General features: G+C 40.9%; 2 protein-coding genes across 2 annotated transcripts; one reads left to right on the top strand and one right to left on the bottom strand.

The window, feature by feature from the left end:
• Nucleotides 1–29: 29 nt before the first annotated feature.
• On the bottom strand, nt 30–2,188 carry sac6 (fimbrin; the record flags this gene model as incomplete). The annotated part of the gene is made up of 5 exons (XM_057252215.1): nt 30–61; nt 117–1,099; nt 1,152–1,843; nt 1,900–2,110; nt 2,166–2,188. The coding sequence occupies 5 exons, from the start codon at nt 2,186–2,188 to the stop codon at nt 30–32; spliced, it is 1,941 nt and encodes a 646-aa protein (XP_057111540.1).
• An 811-nt stretch (nt 2,189–2,999) lies between these two features.
• Nucleotides 3,000–5,980, top strand: N7479_004517 (DDHD family phospholipase; the record flags this gene model as incomplete). Its single annotated transcript, XM_057252214.1, has 3 exons — nt 3,000–4,561; nt 4,617–5,792; nt 5,848–5,980. 3 exons carry the CDS (start codon nt 3,000–3,002, stop codon nt 5,978–5,980), a joined length of 2,871 nt encoding a protein of 956 aa, XP_057111539.1.
• Between the last annotated feature and the right edge of the window lie 16,328 nt (nt 5,981–22,308).

Raw genomic sequence — 22,308 nt, 5'->3', positions numbered from 1 at the left:
CGATTGGCCTAATTGAACAGTTGTGTTCCTTACATTTTCTCGTGTGTAGCCATAAGGGAGCCTATCATCTGTTAGAAACTGAAATGTCTGCCATATTAATGAAAGTATTAGCTTACCAATAAACGTAGTGACCAAACGAGACCGAACTTGACAGATATCCTCCGGGACCAACCAGATGGTGGCACCCATCTTTCGGGCGATACTGATAGAAAGTTTAGCGTTTGCATATGCCTCTTCATCGGTCCGACCGGGCGTGACCAAATCGTAATCCACATAGCTGCTCTTCATGCCGTTGAGCACATCAAGGAGGAAGATTCCGGATCCAATAGACTTGTCTTTGAAGCTGCGTATCGTGGAAGCCTTGCCGCCACTGCTAGACATGTCGTTGGCCCAGCGGATCATCTCAGTATCGGTAATTTCGCGTTTGCCCAGCCGTTGGGCTAGCGCAGAGAGTGTGTTGGTGATATCACGGCGCATTAGCTGCCATACCAATCCGAGAGTGAGGGTTCGTTGGCCATCGGTGATATCAGCGCCCTGAACGCCGACAAGGGAGAACCCATTATGTTTCCCAAGCTCGATTGAGTAATTGGTATTTTCAACGGCCTTGAACCGCATCAATTCACCGCCAGAGGCTGGTGGCTTGTTGACATGCCTCCAGTTCACGCTTCCAGGAATTACCTTGTCGTATGCCTGCAGCAAAATAGAGCCATCGCGTAGGTCGTCGAAGAGTGAGTTGACTGCCGGCTGCACATCCAACGAATTTAACCAAAGAGTGAAGACTCTGGCCTCTCGCTCACCCTCAGCGTCAAAGTCTTCAACTTCGAGCTTCTCCTCCTCGGTGATCGGGTCCAGTCCTGGGTGGGTGTTGAACAGGTTGGCGACAAAGGCGAGGTTCAGCTTGGGGTTTCCAGCAACCAATGACGTAGGGGTTAGGAACTTGCGGCAATCAAGCGAATCGGCGTTCTGAAGGACCTGCTCAGCCCGCTCAAGCAAGTCTCGGGTTTGGAGAGGGGCACGCGAGCAAATATCGGGTGCTAATTGGTTAAGAAGAACGGTGTAGTTCTCGCCATCCTTGACATCGGTAGAGAAATTCGTTACTCTACATCGGTTAGCCACGTGACTTTCTTTGTTCCTCCCTCGTCTGGACATACCGTCTGTCCCACTTAGCGTTCTTGAGATGATAGTTGAACCAGCGAAGCAGAATCTGCTCTGGAGGCAAACGCAAGAACTGCTCCAGAGTTTCATCCTCATCCAAAAGCCTATAAAGCTCCGGGTGGAGTTTGATATCAATCTTCCCAAGAAGACCACGGCGGATGATTTGCCAGATGAGACCGAGGATGAGATGCTCACGCACTTCAATGATATCCCCGCTTCCAATGTTAACAACTGAACATCCGATACCCTTGGCAGAATTGATAACAATGTTATTGTTCTCGGTCATGTGGAAAGCATTCAGCTGCTTTATCTTCTTCCCGGCCTTATTCAGAACACGCTCATCAATGGTGTCTGGTACGCTGTCGTTGATCAACTTTGCCAGGACCAAGCCATCCTTGCACTTATCAAACATCTCGAATGTATCAGTGGGGAAAGGGAGGAGATTGCCAACATCCGCATCGCCCGCCAGGACAGCATTGATGTGTCGCGTAAACTCAGTTCGTTCGTCTTCGTTGATCGTATGCGTGACATTGGAAGATGATCCCTGAACATGGATTCGTCCACCCACACTGCCCTTGGAGACATGCCGAGATGCTCCAGTGCCAGCACCGGCCCCTTGAATCACGGCCGCGGGAGTAGTTGCTGCACGTGCACCTTCAGTAGGTGCCGTCCGAAGCTTCGAAACGAGCTGCCGTAGCGTTAATATCAACGAGATGAGAAAGGGAAGCGGGGAAGTTGTATTACATCAACATAATCTTCGAGTTCCACGCGCCGGGAGCTATCGAGTTCCACATTTTTCAAAGCTGCACGCACCACATCATACGGCTGGCGTTCTGATTGCTGAACAGCTTTGATCGCGGTAGATTCATCAAGGTAGCCACGGTCTTCGACATCCAATCTGTTGAATGCATCCTGGAGCGAAAAGATCTCGCCTTGATCAAGCTGCGGGAAACGCCTATATTAATCATAACGGTCAGCATATGCATGCGTTGAATGACGAGGAAATGTACTTTTGGAGCTTGAGGACGTTCATCTTGTCAGAATCACAACCCTGGCAAAATAGGTGGGGTGATCACCCAGGGAGAAACCGGGTTTCGACAAAAAAAAGGGAGGAAGTAGTGTTTACAGCCTGAACAGATCAATTGTCAAGGGGTAAAGAAAGTACTAAAAAAAAAGACCAGAGGAAATCCGATCCGTGTTAAAAGGTGGGCAGTGCAGGGCGAAAGGCAGCCAGGTATACACGAACCGAGGGGGAGAGAATTGAGCCACACCGTATTGAAAGTACATACATAGCAAATACCAAATAATACGGAGTACATCACGCTAGGTGTATTGTTGTATGAGTGTGTAAGTATCATGTCAGTAACGCAATGTTCTCGTATTCGGGAAGTTCTTCGAATGACGTCGACACTGCATATACATAATGTACATTTAATGTACATACAGACATACACATATACATGGATAGTTATATATAATGGATCCATATGTACGGATTACTAAGTACCATATATATGTAAAGACAACGTAATTGCATATGTAGTTACCTACAGTGACGGTCCATAAGTTTCAGCACCCCTTATTCTGCCTGCCCTAATTCCACCAACCAAAATCCTATATTCTGAGCGGTATGACTATCTAAGTAGACAATATGCTATATAGGAAGGCGGTCGCCAATGAGGGTGTCGAAACTTATGGACTATGTAGGTAACTAGTTAACCTACGGAGCCCTGGAGTAAGTCCACGATTACATCATTTCCGATCTCCAACGTTCATTTGCAACTCCAATATTTTATCTGTTTTTTTGACGCTTTCGGATATCGCTTGATTTCTAGTTTCTCTTTATGTTCATTTTTTACACCACCTCCACTTCGACCGTTCATCAATATACTAGCTGCTCACATTGGTTGTTGGTTCATAACGCTGCCTTCCGACGGGCGCTCCTCCCCATGGCAGGTGCAGAACAAAAGTCGTTCTTAGGGACATTAACTCCCTGGAGTACACCAAGAAGCACAACACCAACACCAACACCAACACCACAGTCTGGCGGTCACCCTAACCCCGATGTCTTGCAGCGATCGCAAGGGGAGGACCATACGGTGACCCACATGCATCGATTAAGCATGCGACGTTATCCTCCCGATTGCCCTCCATTGAAAGTCAGGTGGTTCTATGCAGTGGACTCGCCCAAGCGAAAACCATCCATTCTAGGACAGAAAAAGGCAGACCAAAAACCCTTACCATCACCGAAGAAATTTATACCTTTCCCAGGGAAAGACTCCCAGTCCATCGAAACGACGTTTCAGAAACTCTCAGATATCGAAGATGCCCGTCAACAAAACCAGCCAAATGACAGCGAACCAGTATTGTCCAAAGTACCCGTGAATGAGGATTTTCTTTTCAATGTCGATGTGGAACAACGAGAGTTGAGTCCCACCTATTGGATTGGCCCTATATATGAAGTCCGTCGTGGAACATGGTTCGTTCAGGATGGATCGACCCTAAAACCATGTGAAGAAAATCTTGCTACCCAACTTGAAGAGGGCTATATCAAACTATGTCCATGGAGGTCCCAGCCATTAGAACAGAATTCGAAAACAAACGAACAAGATAAATCTGGCCAGACCAAAAGCATGCCAATCAACGCCTATGAACTAGATTCCAAACCCCCTCAATCATCCAACCCGAATTCTCCTCCCCGTGCTACAGGGAATGATTTCAACGGCCCTACAGTGGAATCTCAGCAGTATCGTCTTTTTGGCGCTTACATGAATAGAATAGTCGGCTATCAAGATTCCACGACGGCCTGGTTGATGAATGATGATTTTATGTCACGCTTCAGTACTTCGGTGTATCAAAAGCTTGGAGGGGTTCCAGGAACGAAATTGGTACGCAGTTTCGAGCCCAGGAAGCCAAAAGAGACACTAGAGGCAAAGGAACCCAAACAAAAACCACTGAGCGAGTCTGGCAAAGGTTTGAATGATGTCTTGAAAGAAAAAGCAGAACAAGCTACGGATACTCTCAAGCCAACCACAGCTGATGGATTCGAGGGTTACGAAAGTACACCAAAATCAACATTAGAACGCCAAATGTCCTCCCTTGCAGGCGAGCCGCAAAATCCAGATGACCTCGAAGAACAGGCTCGCAGGCAGGAGGAACAGGAGATGGAAGAGTCGAGAGAACTGGACGGCGCGGACAGAGAGCGCGAGGTTGATCATCTAGTTCTTGTCACCCATGGAATTGGCCAGCGACTAGGTTTACGACTGGAAAGCATCAATTTCATACATGATGTAAATGTGCTTCGCAAGACACTGAAAACTGTCTACAAAGGTTCGCCTGACCTCCAAGCGCTGAACTCAGCGCTCCCGGGCAGCGATAAGAATTGCCGTGTTCAAGTGCTTCCTGTGTAAGACTGAGACTGGCTCCTTTCCTCGACATTGCTTTTTTACTAATTCTACCAGGTGCTGGCGCCATCTTCTAGACTTTCCTTACCGAGGAGTTCGACAGAACAGGAAAGAACTGGATCTCACTGATGCAGACGCTCTCGAGGATGATGCGTACCCCAGCCTATCCGATATAACACTGGAAAGTGTACCAGCTGTTCGGAACCTCATTTCAGATTTGGCTATGGATGTCCTTCTGTACCAAAGCGGGTACTGTGAGCATATCTCTAATATTGTCATCCAAGAATGCAATCGGATCCTCCGGCTTTACCGGAAGCAAAATCCTTCTTTCAAGGGATCAGTCAGTCTCTGCGGGCATTCGCTTGGAAGCGCGATTCTATTTGATATCTTATGTCACCAGCCGGGAACCAATGCCAGACAGGATGGTGCCTCCAAGGGAACGGCCCAAGAGAGCGACGACTCTACTCCCAAAGGTGCAAGTGCATTTGATTTTGATTGCGAAGAGTTTTTTTGTCTAGGATCCCCCATTGCACTCTTTCAAATGCTCAAGGGTAAGACGATTGGTGGATATTCTGCCTTGGATCCCCGATATCGCAAAAATGCTCTGGATGTGGCGGTTGACTTGGCTTCGCATGGTCCTGGACACGTGCTCATCGACAATCCCAGTATCATCTCAACACCAAAATGTCGAGATCTCTACAACATCTTCCATCCTTCTGACCCGGTGAGCTACCGGGTTGAGCCTCTGATATCTCCGGCGATGGCAACCCTCAAACCTCAGCCTCTACCATCGGTGAAGAAAAGCCTCTGGACGACCTCTGGTCAGAGTCTATCTATTCTCGGTAGCCGCATGGGCCAAAGCGTGGGATCTCTGTGGACAAATTTCACCACGGGTGTTGCAAGCAGTCTGTTGAATCGCAGCTTGGGTCTGAAAAGTGATGACGCCTCATCGGCGGCTCGCACTTCTAGTAAAATAGGTGATGAATCAACCCATATACGGTCACAGTCAGGCTTAGTTCAGCCTGGCCCCGAGGGATCTGATGATCACTATCAGACATTGATCGACTCCGATCTAGAAACTCTTTACGATGGGTTTCAAAAAAACAGGAGTGTCCATCATGGCGAGAGTCCATATCCCGATGCCGACACTAACCAGGACCGGAGGTTGAAATTCGAAGACGCGAAAGTGCGTGCCTTAAATGCAAACGGACGTGTGGACTACAGTATCCAAGAGTAAGACACTACTCCGTATGCTCTGCATTATTGAACCTTGTTGACAGGAATGTAGGGGAACTTTCGATATTTCATTAATAGCCAGCATTGCCAGTCATCTCACCTATTGGGGAGATGAGGATGTTAATCACTTTATGCTTTCCCAGATGCTTTCTAGGGGACAAAGGCATAAACAAAAACATAAATGAAACAATTGCAAGAAAAAAAAAAAAAAATACACTATCTATGTTGTATCTGAAGTGCCTTAAGTACGAGGTACTAGGCCTATATAGGCCTTACCTACAACATTGGGGCTGACCAGGCCGTACCTAGGTAGGTACATATATATATACCTATGTTGCGGATAGTTCACCTAGGTACCTACCTACAACAGTAGGTACATAGTTAGGTAGGTAGGTAGGTAGGTAGGTAGGTAGGTAGGTAGGTAGGTAGGTAGGTAGGTAGGTAGGTAGGTAGGTAGGTAGGTAGGTGCTTAGTTAGGTAGCCGTGAATATTAGTAAGTACTTAATAAGTAGGTGGGTATCGGGTTTTGATCCCTGCACCCCAAAAAATCTGTAACTAGTTAGTTAGTTAACGTATTTCCCGGGCGAGCTGCGCACCCCACCCAACCTATTAAATTTAAATATATTTATCTCAACCGAAACACCATTAAATTAATTCAACTAATTAATTGGTCTATTTGGATATATTTCCCTTCGATACCCTGGCAATCTGTATATTCCACACCCGCGGGGGGGCCGAGTACGTGGCCGAATACCCGATTCTATAGAGGTACTAGGGCCGGGGGGGGAGTACTTCACTTGCTTCCTGTTACTGTATAATTAATACAGAGGCTTCTTCGACTGAGAGACCTTCTTCAGAGGGTATATACCTTCGAGATCTAGTCCGCTTTTGCTTCTGCTTCTCGTTTTCAGCGCGTAATTCCTTGTTTTCCTTTGCTAATAAAATAGCACCTTGTATTGTAAGACAGAAGCCTTTTATAAGCTGGTTTAATACACGATCTGATAGGCTAGGCGGGCTTCGAGACCTCGTACAAAGTAAAGCTTTGATTAACGAAGCCTATCGACGTAGTTCTTTCTCTGTAGTAGGTATTTTTAGTGTAAAATTCCGGCTTAAATCGCTCCCCCTACTTAGAGGGGGGGGTTAGGGTTCGAAGTCGAATATTGAGCTTTAATATCACTTAATTAGGTATAAAAGGTACTAAACTAGCTGCTTTAAAGCTATTCTTAATAGTCTCTGGTTTAAAAGCTTCAATTCGTACGAGGGGGTATACTTCGAGGAAGTTAAGTTTATCAATATAATTCACTTAGAGCCTTATTTTTGTCTCTACTAGCCGCCTATATAATCGTTTTAATACAGTAAAACAGCTAATATCGAGAGGCTATAAAAGATAAGAGGAGTGCGGAGGTATATAAATAGGTATTATCCTATTTTACTCGTAAAGTTTATCGAATTTTAGGGTTAAATAACTCCTATATCCGTTAAGAACTAGCAGCCTATACCTTCCCTTCGTACGAAGATAAGTACTAGGAATAAAGAGCTTTTTAAGCCAGCGAACTCCTATTTTATCTAAAGTCTAACTATTAGGACTAACTTCGATTCGCTAGTCGTTTAGTAGACCTTTAAACTATAATTCAATAAAGACTTTACCTTTAAAAATTATATACAGAGGAAGCGCCTAGCTAGACAAATTTATACACTTAATGATAGTCACCTATTTACGATTTCTAGGTTATAAAAGTGAACGCCGGCTGTAGAATTCACTCCTTATTATTACCTTTACCGTAGAAATTAATCCTATCGCGAAACTAGTCTTATCAAAGTTATAAATATCATCGGGGTCGATTCTAAATTAGAGGATTGTTTTTTAAATAAGATCAAACCTGTAATGGTATACTGGTCTCAGGTGTAGGGCCTGTCAACCGGGTAAGATACAAGGACTCTGTGAGAGGAGACAAATACAATGTATTGTGTGGAACTGTCTCAAGACTAATTCTTATAGGAGTAAGTGGGATCCAGGGGGATCCCAGACTATAGGGTAAACTATCTGATCGACTGACGTGGCCGTTATATAACGAACCCCTCACGATTAGGTCACGATACTTGGCTGATTATATATTGGTCCTATATTAGCTGACTCCCGTATTGTCAGTCTCCAGGTTATAAGGATCTTTATCCGTTACAATTATCTCCTCCTCTCAGGGCGGATATCCCTATCCGCGAATCTCTGCAGTCAAAGATATTTCACCGTTGGAACAGTGGCGGGTTCCCGCAAAGAGATATAATTAGGATAAGGCCGCTCTTTAAAGAAAATCTATAGGTAAACTTCTTTGTTCCGTAGAGGCTATTTAGCCACCCTATTTCTTATACGGAATAGACTCTTAACTTTATCTTTATTATTCTTATTATAGCGCCTATTATTCGTGCTAACTGTATCTAGTTAAAATACACTTAGTGTATAAAGTGCCTACGCACTTCAATAAGTGACTTCGATTTAACTGCAGCGATAGCGGTCTTTGAGATCGAGTGTTACTTAAACGAAGAAGGTACTAAGAAATACTAGTAGTATATACAGCGAAAAGTAAATTGCGACTGTCCTACCGAGGGGATATAGGGTAACGCTACCGATTTAGAAGCGATACTCGAATAGGTCGCCTAGATATATACCCCCGCGAATAGATACTTCGGTACTGACCTAGTATTTATCACTAGTATCAATTATACTACAATAAAGATAGTTTAGGATTTTAATTATATATACACTGCGCACTAGGCCTAGTATAATATCAGGGCTACAGCGAAGAGGGATATTAGTCGGGTAAGTAGTATAGAGTCGATTCTAATTCGCTGACGACTCGCTAACTAATCGCAGAAAGCTTTATCCCGATACCGTAGGTATATAGAGGGGCGGAGTGCGTCCTATCCTAATCCTTTAACGCGGTCTACCTAGGGTACTCCTGTATCGGCTTAGCACCGATATTGTGTAGAGTCTAGCTAGTGTCTCTAGGAAGGGGATAAGGGATATATACAATAGTTAGTCTCGAAGAGTGATTTATTGCGGGAATACTATAATACTATCCGGACGTTATTTATTGTCGGAGGGCCCTTAGTCCTTTAGACTATACTAGACGTGTATATAAATACGTTCCCTCTTCTAATACCGGAGTTATAAAGGAGTTAGATAAGGCGGTATCGATACGTTAAGGATTTATAGTAGTTTCGATATTAGGTCCCGATAGGAAGGTACAACTTCCGGTTTAGGTAGTTACTATATTTCGTATACTCTTACCGTTTGGTATCTCTATAAGTAGAGCTTTATTTTTAATTAAAGAGTTTTTACTTTCCACTTCTCCTTCCGTATATCTCTTACTTTTATTAACAATCTTACTTCGTTAATAGTAACGCGTTCTTCTTATACTAGTAAGGCTATCGTTCTTATACCGAGTCGGTACCGGTCTAATATTACTTTACAGTTTCTTCTTGTACGTTTTAGTATACCACTAGTTCGTCCTTCCCTATATAAGTAACTTACTGTACCGGTCCTATAACAGCGGACTTAGTGTATAGGTTATCTATATATTTCTACTCGCGATTAGCCTAAGTAGCCTAACAGCACCGATTCCCCCTTAATAATTCGATACTTCTCGGATACCCCTAACAGTAAATCTTACTAGTATTGTGCTCGGTAGAAAAAAGTGTACGAGTCTATAAGTACCCTATATATTCTCGATTAGGGTCCGATTCCGGTTCGTCCTAATATCGTATCCCTAGGTTCCGGACAGTATATAGACCTTGCCAACTCCCATGGACCCACTCCCATGAGAAAGTCTTGGCGGTCAAAATTAATGCCAAGCCCGACTATCACTGCCTATTTAGGTAATATAATTCCCTAAATAGGCTTAGCCTAGTCCCATGGGAGTGATTTTACTCCCATGGGACCAGGATATGGGACCAAAATTTTCTTAGTCCCATGGGAGTTGGCAAGGTCTAACAGTATAGCTAGGAATAGGTTCGAACTGTTATCTATCTTAGAGTGGGCTAAGGAGTTCTAGCGTAACAATATAGGCCGGTATAGTGTATTAGATAACAAGGAAGACAATAAGGGAAATAAGGTCTACTTCCTATTTCCTTATAAGCTAGTTACCTATATTTCGGTCTTAATCCGCGAGGTCACTAGTAGTTTTAATAACCTCGTTAAAAACCACCGTTACTTATATAATCTAGCTGGGACCTATATCCCCGCTGTAAGTCCTTATCGAACTCTTCCTAGTTCGTAATTAGTTTACTAACGGTTTACCCTTCCTCTAGGCTGTGTATATATCCTACGATATATAGATCAACGCTCGTACTTCTTATATCTCTCGCGACCTCTATCCTATAGTCGGTGAGTGGGACTGTCTTACTATAGAGGCCTCGACTCGGGTTCGGCTAATTAACGATAAGGAGTCGGTCTCTGCCTAGTACAGTGCTGTTATAATTCTCCGTTCCCGCTATAAGACTACTATTACCGAGTCTAGGGTTACTAGGGGTGTTTATACCTAGTTAGATACCTTAATACAGGGTTTTCCTTTCTCTTAGAGTTTATAACGGGGCTGTTCGGATACCGATTCGGTATAGTCTCTGTATATACTTTGTTTTTCTTATATTCTAGTTCCTAGTGTAGTGAGGTGTCTCTGGATTCCCTTTGTTTCGCTGTCTATTCGGCGCCGATACTTAGTATATTCGGTGGCCCCTTTTCTAATTAAAGTTATTATTTCTTCTGAGATTTCTTATATCTTATAATAACTTTCGGGGTATTCGCTATAGCGTCTTTAGGAACCTATTAGTTATATTCCGAGGGCTATCCTATCCACTTTATAAGGTAGTGTAGTCCTCCTTCGATTATCTAGTTGTCTTTTATTTCTTTAACCTCCTATTCGTTATTATCAGCTAATTCCGGTAGAGGTAATTTCTCTGGTTCCCCTTCTCTTTGCTGCTATAGTTATAAGAGCTAGATAGGGAATATATTATAAATCGCAGCGTATTAGTCTAGGAGTAGGAGGCGATACGCCTACTTTCCGATATATTCGAGGATTCTGAATAGGCCGATCTATCGTGGGGATAGCTTCTTTATAGTACCTTCTTTTAGGCGTAGATTCTTTGTAGATAGGACTATAAGGTCGTTCTTTTTAAGTGATATTTCCTTATATCTCTTATTATAGTTAGTCGCTTACGACTCGGTAGCTTTTCGCTATAAATCCTACAGCTTTTCTCGTAGCTCTATAAGCTTTTAGACGTAAGTTAATACTACCGGTACCTCCCTTTCTACGCTACTGTCCTCAGCGCGTATTTGAAAATTTAGGTTAAAGCCTAACAATACCTAGAATAGTAATATTCCTATTGTAGTACTAATAGCGTTGTTATAAGCGAATTCGGCTGTTCTTAGTAATAAAGGCTATATTTTCTGCTATTCGTCGATAAAGTATCGTAAGTAGTGCTCTAGGGTCTAGTTTATCCGTTCCGTTTACCCGTTAGTTTAGGGGTAAAACGCGGTCGAATACCTAAGTTTTACCTAGGATAAATAACACAGTTTTAACCAAAATCTGCTTATAAAGATAGATCCCCAGTCGGATAAAATACTATTTAGTGGTCTATACTTTAGTTTAACTTCTTGATAGAACAGTTCGGCTAATTCCGCAGCGTCTATTGTAGTTAAAACCGGGAAGAAAAGGCACTATTTCGAGAAACAGTCTATAACCACTAAAATAGTATCGACTATCCTTCCTTTCTAGATCGATTAAGGTAATCCTATAATAAAATCTATTAACAATTCGGTAAAGGGTCGAGATAGGATCGGTAGGGATTCGAGCTTACCGAAAGGCCGATACCTTAGTGTCTACGCTATTTAGTAGATCCTATAAGACTTAACGTATTTCTTTACGTCTTCTTATATATATACCTAATAGTAATTACGTTTTAGCAATTCCTCCGTTCTAGCGCGGCCGAAATAGCCGGCTATAGGGTTATTATAATATATTTGTAGCAGCTTAGTACGAATCCCTTCCTTTTTCGGGATATATATACGTCCCCGGTACCTTAGTATACCGAGGTCGTCGACTGACTAGCCCTTACTGCTAGGTTTCTGTACCGAGATATCCCCTTTTCGGCGGATAGTCTCTAGGTCTTCGGCTTATAGCCTTTCTACCTATTTAAGAACGTCTTTAGTGTCTGTACTGATAGACTAGATTACCACTGTAGTAGTATCCCCGACGTCGAATAGTATATTTAATTCGTTATATAGTTCTCTCTATTTAGACTAATTATCTGATTCTATACTGGTACTTCTTATATCTGTACCCGTAGGTATACTAGATCTAGGTTTTTCCTATTATCTAGATTGGAATTTCGAGTTATATTCCCACGAATTATACTTATAATCTGCGTCTAGATTATTTGTCCCTATAATACTCTGTATTGTAAGGGTCGATATATCCTCGTCTCGATTTTGAGGCGGGAGCTCTTCGCCTACGATTCGATCTTAAATCGGGGTTATCAATTCCGCTCTAGAAGCTGCTTACTCGGAGTTTAGAATTCTAGAAAGCCTATCTGCGGGATTTGTCTTTCTAGGCCTATACTTTATTACAAAGTTAAAAGGCGTTAGAAATATACACTAACGTACCTAGCGGCTATTGAGTTTCTGCTGTGTTATAAAAGTACGCAGATTTATATAGTTAGATAGTACTTCTATCGGGTATTTACTACTATTAAGATAGTGCCTCTAATATTGAAACGAGTGAATAATAGCGAATAGCTCCTAATCCGGTATCGCGTAGTTTAGCTCTATACCGGAGAATTTCCGGGACTAGAATACAACCGGATACTATCTTCCTTCGTTATCGGGCTGCGATATTACCCCTCCTATTCCTTTATTTAAAGCGTTAGTTTCTAGTCTAATCTGTTTTTTAGGATTAAAGTGGTGTAATAGGGCCGCCGACTAAAAGGCCTATTTTAATCGTAGGAACGCTATCGATTTGTAGTCGCTAAGTACTACTTTTCTAGGCTTCTTTCTATTTTTTAACCCCTTTAGTATTGCTATAAGGGGTAAAGAGATATATAAGTATCCTTTAATAAATCGACGGTAGAAATTACAGAACCCTAAGAATACCTAGATATTATAGTAACTTTTCGGTTCCTCCCACTCCTAGATAACGCGAATACGGTCTTAATCTATCTGTACTCTATCGCTATTGACGATAAATCCTAGAAATTTAACCTCCTTTTAGTAGAAGGTGTATTTTAAAGGTTTTACGTAAAGCTCTACTTTTCGTAATCGTTCGAAAACTTAGTGTAGTGCTTTTATATAGGATTCCCGGTCGGGTGTAAAGATTAAGATATTATCTAGATACGCTATATAAACGATATCGACTAGCCCACTTAATACTGTATAGATATAGCTCTGAAAGGTAGCTAGCGTATTAGATAGACCGAAAGGTATAACTATATATTCAAAATAGCTATACCTTATTCAGAAGGCGGTTTTCTATTCGTTACCTTCTCGTATACAAATACAATAGTAGGCGTCTTTAATATTAACCTTACTAAAGTATTACGCACCTAAGAGTCTATCTAGGATTTTAGAGATAAGAGGTAATAGGTAGCGATTCTTAACCGAAACGCGGTTAAGACCCCGGTAGTCTATATATAAGCGTAATCCGCCGTCCTTTTTTAGTATAAAGAGGATTGGTGCTCCGGCGGGACTCTTTGATAGTCGGATCCTTTTTTTCTTAATATTGTCTATAAGGTAGGCCTATAGCTCTTTTAATTCTACGCGCGAAAGGGGATAGATTGGACTATAAGGTAGGGTTTTCCCTTCTTTAAGTTCGATTATATAGTCGGAAGCTTTTACAATTAGTAGTTCCCCTACTTTTTTATAGTCGAATATATCGAGATATACCTCTAGTTCGGGGGGTATTCGTGATAGGTTAAGGTAGGGGTGATCCCCGCTCTTATCTAGAAACCAGACTTACTCCGGTATTTTCACTAGGGCGTAAACAATAGCTGTGTTCCTTAATAATTTTGCGAAGCGGTGGGGTTCTATAAGCTCGAAAGTTTTAATTCCGAACTAGACTTCGGCACAACCCACTCTAACCCGGACCCAACCCAACCCAACCCAACCCAAAATAGGTTTTGGGTCCATTGCTTCGACCCAACGATGGGTTTTGGGTTATAGCTTATAACCCAAAACCTATTGGGTAACCTATTGGGGCCCCAATATAGTGTAAACCAGACAAACAGACTTCTAGCGTATAACTGTATAATTAATGTATTTTTTGCTTGTAATATTAAGTATTTTACTTACAGCGCTCTTCTAGAAAAAATAGAGAATAAATCAAATAATTAAACTAGGATATATTTCTCTAATATTGCTCAAAATCCTTATCTACCCTGCTCTTACGCTTCCTCCCTAAGGCCCGTCTCTGAGTTATAGTCTCTGGTAACTCTGGCTCTGTCACCTCTATATCTATATCTATTAAATAAGGAGATATCTCTCGCAGTCTATTATCTACTCCTTCTTCCTCTTTATTATCACTAATTAGGTCAAGCTCAGTATCCTCTGTATATTTATCGTTCTGCTCCTTCGCTGACTCAATCTCAGCTAGTGTAAAGAACTGCTTAAGCTGCTTTACCTCAGAATCCTTAATATTAAATCTTATTGTATATAGAAACAATATAAGCTCCTCGATTATTTCGGACTTTAGACGACTACAGCGGTAGTAATAAATATCCTAAGCAGTATTAAAGAGCCGTTCGATACCAGCACCAGTTACTGGGATAGAGAGAATATCGCGAGTAAGTAACGTAATCGCAGGGAAACGAGATTGGTTCTCCCGCCAGAATTGAAGAGGTTCAATATTAATTAGATCTAGTAGTATAAATATATTAGTATTATCCTGTATAGGGAAGAAATAGATTATAAATATACCACTATCGAGATATTAAGTTATCTTATCACCAGCTGGTTTTACGGATATCTTGTTACTCTTTAGTATTATATTCAGCCTAGAACTAGATAATACTATTGTTGGAGTATTAGTCGATCCTTGATTTATTATAAGGCGCTCTTGATACAGAATCAATAATTCCTAGAATGATTTCCGGTAGGTATCACGCTAGTGAGGCTCCTAATTATCAGATAGAAAGAACTGAAATCTGCTATTAGGTGCTAGTATTGTCCTAACTGTATAGATATATCCTTTAAGATTGTCGGTTTAAGAGTAGTACTTATTAAGTTTTAAGCGACCAGCTATAAGTGCTTTAAGTATATCTGATTTCTATAGAATACGCTTGCGTTTAAGCAGCGCCTCTGCTTCAAAAAAGCGATCAAAGAGGGTATTGTAAATCTTAAAGATAAGATATATAGTGACCTCCTTTGTCTTCGAGAGCTCTGTTGTATAGTTAAAGAATAGCCGAGTGATTTGTAGAAGATAGTTAATTTAACGCTATTCTTGAGTATTAAGCAATATCTCCTTATAGTTATACTCCTTACAGAAGGGCTGGAAGAAACTACGTAGTCTCTTTGTATAACGAAGTATTAAGAAGGTAGAATTCCACCGAGTCCTTACGTCCTGGATTGGAATAAGCTGGGATCCCTTTTCTTAAAGTCGGAGAAAGGCCGCCTAGCGTTGCGGACTTATATAGATATACACAGTAAGATAACGGACCTTATTTAAGGTGTATAAGATCCTCTGTGTCTAGTGCTGAGTATTTACCTTTACTTCAGATAACTTCTAGTTAGTCCACTTTATTTCTGTATTCTTATTTAGAGGGATAGCCTTTAAACGATCAAGGAGCTGGTTTAAATAAAGCTAGATAATATAGGTAAGACAGGGTATTCGGATTACTGTTATATCGCTAGAGAGCGCCTACTGAATAGCCTTAACTATTGTCTTATTGTTAGTTGTATTATCAGTTATAACTCTAAATACCCGATCCTAGATCTTATACTCAACTAGAGTTTTAAGGAGTATACCACTTAGATTTAAACCGGTATAGGAGCTATAAAGTGGTTTAAATCTAAGTAGAACTTCTTAGTATACCTAGTTACTATCAACAAAATAGCCAGTGATAGCTATAAACGCCTAGTTATATAGAGAAGTCCAGCAATCTAATACGATCGAGATTTTTGCGTCGTTAGGTAGTGTTTGGAGGATAGATTTCTGTCGTTCTATAATTATATCACGTAAACGACGACGTATTGTGGTAGCAGAGGGTATCGGAGGGAGAGATAGTGCAGAGCGGGCTAATCGGAATAGCTTATAAAATATTGGATATTCGATAAGGTGGAATAGAAGTCGATTGAGGGTGAGAAATTGGAGAAGATACTCTTCCTATACCGATTGTGAAAAAGGAGCCTCTGGTAAGCCGTGATCCTATATATCCAGGGGTGTTAGGGAAATCAGATAGCTAAATAAAGAGGTAAGGAGATACTACTTTTTGAAGGAACTGGGTAATTTCTCCTTTCCCTCCCTGTTAAGCTTTGCGACAGCCTACTGTCTTTAAATACTTTAACATTGTTAATATACTATAATAGCCCTTTCCGCTAGGTGATAGAGAATAAGGATACTCTAGGATCTTTGAGCAGCGCTTATATATCACCTTTGGCGCACTATCTTTAGTATAGGTAACTTAGTCGAAGTTGCTCTATATATTTGAATTGCGATTTGAATCCTAGGAAATCTTGCTTTTCTGCCTATAGTCGGTTTGTAGCTACCACTTAACCTATTCTTTATATACTATATTGTTATAAAGTATATATACCTTTCTCCGATCGGGGCTAACGCGAGTAAGAGAGTGTAGAATTGGTAGAAGGTTAGAGGGCCGAAGGAAGTCAGTATCAATAGTATCAAAAGGCTCAATTGTAAGCTAGCTACTAGATAGGGTTGGAACTCGAGAAGAGGGTATAAGATAGCTAAGGTTATCTATATCCGTATCGTAAAGAGTAGGTAAAAAGTCAGAATACTGGCTTTGGGATATTGCGACCGAAAAGGGGAATACTATAGAGGTAAGGGGGAAAGGCAGAGAGAGTATATACTTATAAGAGAAGGGTATATAAACAGTAAACACCTTAGTCCTATAGTAAAGTAGATAGATCAAAAGGTATAAGCTATAATATTGTTTGATTGGCTATATAAGCTCTATTTAAATAGGTCTAACCTAAGAGAACCCAATAGGACCTAATAGGACCTATTAAAACCTAAGAGAACCTATTAATAACCTATTAAAACCCAAGAGAACCTATTTATAACCTATTAAAACCCAAGAGGACCTATTTATAACCCACTCCCCCAGAAGATCCCTCAAAAATATTTTATTTACCCTCCTAGAAGAACTTTTCTAACCGCGGTCAGAGATAATAATATATATACCTACACCCCCCTAGAAGGGCTTTTCTGACCGCGGTCAGAGATAATAATATATATATCTACCCCCCCTAGAAGGGCTTTTCTGACCGCGGTCAGAGATAATAATATATATATCTACCCCCCTAGAAGGGCTTTTCTGACCGCGGTCAGAAATAATGATATAAACACCTACCTCCTAGAAGTGATTTTCCGACCGCGGTCAGAAAATATAATTCGGAGTATATATAATAAGTTAAATATAAGAGAAGAGAAATATAGCTTTAATATAATATTAATTGTATATAAAATCAAATAAGAATAAGATATTTCTATTTATATTTATAGTTATCCTGTAATATATATATACTCCCCTCTACCACAAATATATATTTTCAACAGTCCACAGTCAATAAATACTTAAATTAATAGAACACCACTATACTATGATTAATATGAATTTTTATCAGTAATCAATATAATACAAAGCCTATTAGCTTCAAATTCAGGGTAATTATATAAATTTTCCAACTTAATATTGTGATAATATAGCAATATTTGATGAACAAACCAGAACAGCTGTAAAAAACAGTAATTTATTTGAATGACTTAGCATTGTTATGAACGCCAAGACCTATCTTTTATACAAAAATGGGTTCAAATGGGTTATTATTGGGTTATTGGGTTTAACCCATTGGGTTTTGGGTCGGAGACTCCGACCCAAAATGGGTTCTGCCGAAGTCTATTCCGAACCACTACTTATCTGTACTAGGACGGAGGATTATATCAAATTTATTGATAAAAGTATAGGATAACAGTACTGGGCTCCCTTCTATACGGGGGTCTCTTTTAATACCTATATAGGGCCTTTTAACTGTTTTCTTAGTTCCTCTGGAGTCTCTTATTAAAAAGGAGACCTAGAATACTCCGTAGGTACAGAGTCTTTTAGGAGCGATACCCTTTAGAGATAGGGACAAAAATAGAGCGGCGAGTAATCGATTCTTACGAGCGAATTCCTTACTAACTATATTGTATTCGGTACCAGTATCTAGGTCTATATAGGTTTCGACACCGTTATCGAGAGTAATTAGCGTATATAGGCGTATTGCGGTCCCGATTAGTGGGTATAGAGCTAGTGCGTCGGGGTCTACCCTAGCTCTTCCACTTTTCCCGACTATCTTAGGGTATTAGAGCGTAAGGCTTAGACGAGTGATTGTACTGTTACTTTTTAGGGGTATTCGTTTACCCAGTGACCCTTATCTCTACAGAGGTAATAAGCACTAGTCTATACCGAATCGGGGCTATTTCCCCTCTCGGTAGGGGTAGTGTTTATACCGGAGGCGTAGGATTTTAATCCTCCTCGACCTCTACCCCGGCCTCTAGATTAGCCTCTTCCTCTCGGATTTATACCTCTAAAGCCCCTACGTCCCCTACGGGGCTTAGAGTTTACTGATAATAAGGTATTAGATTGGGATTAATTTGTTGTCGAGTCGGTGTAGTTTCCCTTCTTCCGCCTATCCGGGGTAGGTATAGGATATTCTTTCATTTTTTAGCCCGAGAAGTGTATATTCTAGAGTATCGATACTTTTGATTCTATAAGCGCTCTTATCTTAGGTAACACTCCGTTAGTTATAGTAATAATTTAGTCTCGAAGCGGTTTTGTATATTTTATAAATAGGGCTTAAGCCCTCTGCTCTTCGGTTTAGGCTAGGAGGTGTTTCTCTAGTGATACGAGATAGTGGGCGAAAGCGCGTAGGTCCTAGTTCGGACGTATCTCGGCCTTTTAGTAGAGGACAAGGATATCGGTAACGATATTATAGGAGTTATAAAGTAGGGTTTTTATCTATTCTTTAAAAGCTTCCTAGTCCTTTTTGTCTTTAGGGTGGTTTAATAAATGATTTTACCACTTATTTTTATAGGAACTACAGAGGTAGTTTTCAGCGGTAAGGACCTTCTGGGAATCCGAGATATATTTCTTAGGCCGCCTTTAAAAAGCGTATTAAGGTTAGTTAGCTATTCCTCTCTCTGTCGGATACCGAAACTCTCTTCGAATTTTTCGATATCTCGCTTAATCTCCCCCTTCTGGCTTTATTCGCTTTCTATTAAGGGTTCGCGACCGTTTCGGTAGCGATTTAGCTCCTTCCTATTCTCTGCAAGGAGCTTTTATACTACAATAAGTCGATTTTGCAGCTCAGCTTATTTCTCCAGTTAAAGGATCGTTTCCTATAGTTAAGCTACAGTTATTGTGATTTACTTAGGGGTTTAGCCTATTGGTTCGGCCTGTAGATCCGGGGTTTCGAGGTTTTAGGAAACCGATAGGGGTTCCTCCCCTTCTGCTGATAGAGTTAATTCCGGATCGTTACTGGCTCGAGGGTTTTCCCTTAGCTTATCAGGAACTGATATTCTAGTACGAGGAGCTATTGTATCTCAAGCAGTTGAAGAAGAAGAATTAGAATTGTAATAGTATACTGGTCTTAGGTGTAGGGCCTGTTAACCGGGTAAGATACAAGGACTCTGTAAGAGGAGACGAATATAATGTATTGTGTAGAACTGTCTCACTAATTCTTACAGGAGTAAGTGGGATCCAGGGGGATCCCAGACTATAGGGTAAACCATCTGATCGACTGACGTGGCCGTTATATGACGAACCCCTCACGATCAGGTCACGATACTTGGCTGATTATATATTGATCCTATATCAGCTGACTCCCGTATTGTCAGTCTCCAGGTTGTAAGGATCTTTATCCGTTACACTACCCTCTTGCTCGGTTGAATTTCTAGAGGATCGGGAGCGAATTGGTGGTATAGTGGGTGGTTGAAGAAGAAAGTGTTAAATTAATTGACACGTTTTAGGTAGGGTGCGCAGCTCGCCCGGGAAATACGTTATTTGCACCCCAATTAGTTAGTTATATAATCACATGATGATATAATTAATTATCATCGGAACAAACAGGGTAAATGTCACATGACTATCAATCTATCCATCAATCTCCTATAGCAACCATTGTTTGCTACGTATTTTAAGATCCTAATACCGAAGATAGCCATATCTCAGCTATATGATTTGGTGAGGGCTTATGTATCTGATCATAATATCAGATTAATCTATCACTAACGCGAATTAGCCCTATGAACTAGCCCAATTGGGTAGTGTTCCGGGTATTTTACTCGCTCTATAGGGCTTCTATACAAATACTATTTATCTGATCTTATCAGATTAAATAAGCCAATTGGACTCCGTGATATTGATATCTTTTGGTATATCAGAGCAATTCTAAGCGCTCGATTGGTCCCAATCCTCCCTCCGAGGATACCGCAGCTAAAACGGGATGCAAATTGCCTATTTAGGCAGCAGGGGCGCCCTAAGAAGAAGCAGAAGGCGCCTAGTAGGTGCTCGGGCTGTGGGGAGAGCAATTATGGGTTTAAAAGCTGCCTAATAGGGAAGAATTGAGGCTTTTTGCATAGTCGATCTGACAGATGAGGTTGCTAATCATGTGATTTTGCTCCTCTTTATTCCCACAATTATATTATGTAATTTAGCTGATTATATAATGGGGTGCAAATGCAGATTTTTGGGGTGCAGGGATCAAAACCCGTGGGTATCCATCCATGTTAACTAACTACATACGGAGTACAGTGGCATTTCATGAGTATTTGCACCCAGGTACCTCGATTTTTGACCGCTCCTTCACACCGCCTGCCTATTTCTACTAGTATAACCTCACGCAGCGCGCGCTACGCGTAGTATACCTACTTATACTGCGTATATTGTTCAAGAACTACTACGTGAGATAAATATCAATATTATAGACTGGCCTCTATATTCACCTGATCTATACCTAATTGAGAACCTCTGGGCGTTTTAAAAGGCTGATATCTTGAAACTAAGGCCTTGGTTACGCGAGATACCGAATAATAATGAGACCTAGGCTGAGCTGGTGGATACAGCACAGTATATATAGGAGAACCTTACAATTCACCACTTTGTAAATTTAGCAGAGACTATGCCTCACCGAGTGGAGGAGGTTATCAAATATAAAGGGTGGCATACTAGTTACTAGGGGGTTTTGAATATGAAGTTTTGAATCGGCAGAAAAAAAAGCGGGTCCTGGGCCTTCCGAGGTACCCGGGTGCAAATACTCATGAATATGACTGTAACTAATTAGGTAGTTAGCCTAAATTCCAAGGTTGGATTAGTTTCCAGGGTTGTCGGCTAAGCATTAGGTAATCCGAAATCTCCTCACAAAACCTTTCCGAAGCTCTGCTTCTTTTCCTTCTTCCTCCTCACTATGTCAGTACACTCTCTTGTAGAGTCCATTTCTTGAATTTCTTCTTAATGAGGTTGAAATTTATGTCTTGGATTTTACGGGAGTGAGCATTGACCTCATACACAATGCCCCGGTGCACCATAAGAGGACAAGTTACATACCAAGTAATGTCCTGACTTTGAATATCCCCTGTAGAGCACTTCCCTTTTCTTCCACCCGCATCCTTTACATCTGGCATGAAGCGCATGCTCTTTGAATGCTTAGATTCACTCTGATAGCGGAGATCAAATCCTTTCTGTTAGCTTTAGATTCCTTGCTATATAGCTCAATGCTTGTAAGGAAATCATGATTGGATACATTAAAATATATACCCATGTAATACATATTATTTAGCTATGATTTGAATAGTATTCCCTGTGTTGTACTCCGTACATCTATCTACCCCGTAATTGTGCCAAGCGCCCAACATACCTTCACTGTATTGGTGCGCCCCAGTTAACAATAATTTTCGGTCAACGATAAATGTTCAAAATTAGGTATCTTTTTGTATGCGGGTATCATACAAAAGGTACAAAGGTTTTCAAAGTCACAACTTGCATTTTACTTAACCCTTGAACTAGTTGAAAAAATAAAAAAGAGTGGTAAATGGTATATAATATAACTATAATTAGACTGTTCTAACACTTAAGATTAATTCAAAATCATATAGAAGTGTGAGAAGCACATTAAAAAAACTCCTATATATAAAGATTGTATATACTCCGTAGAATTTGTATATTTACTTTATTCTACTCAATATTTCTGGTTAACATTAGTACTAAATCAGCTAAAATCCTTCTAGATATATATACTATCTAAATCTATAATTTC

This window comes from Penicillium vulpinum (genome assembly GCF_028829585.1).
Source record: "Penicillium vulpinum strain IBT 29486 chromosome Unknown utg000002l_segment0_segment0, whole genome shotgun sequence".
Taxonomy (NCBI): Eukaryota; Fungi; Ascomycota; class Eurotiomycetes; order Eurotiales; family Aspergillaceae; genus Penicillium; species Penicillium vulpinum.
This window is presented reverse-complemented; position numbering and strand designations above follow the sequence as displayed.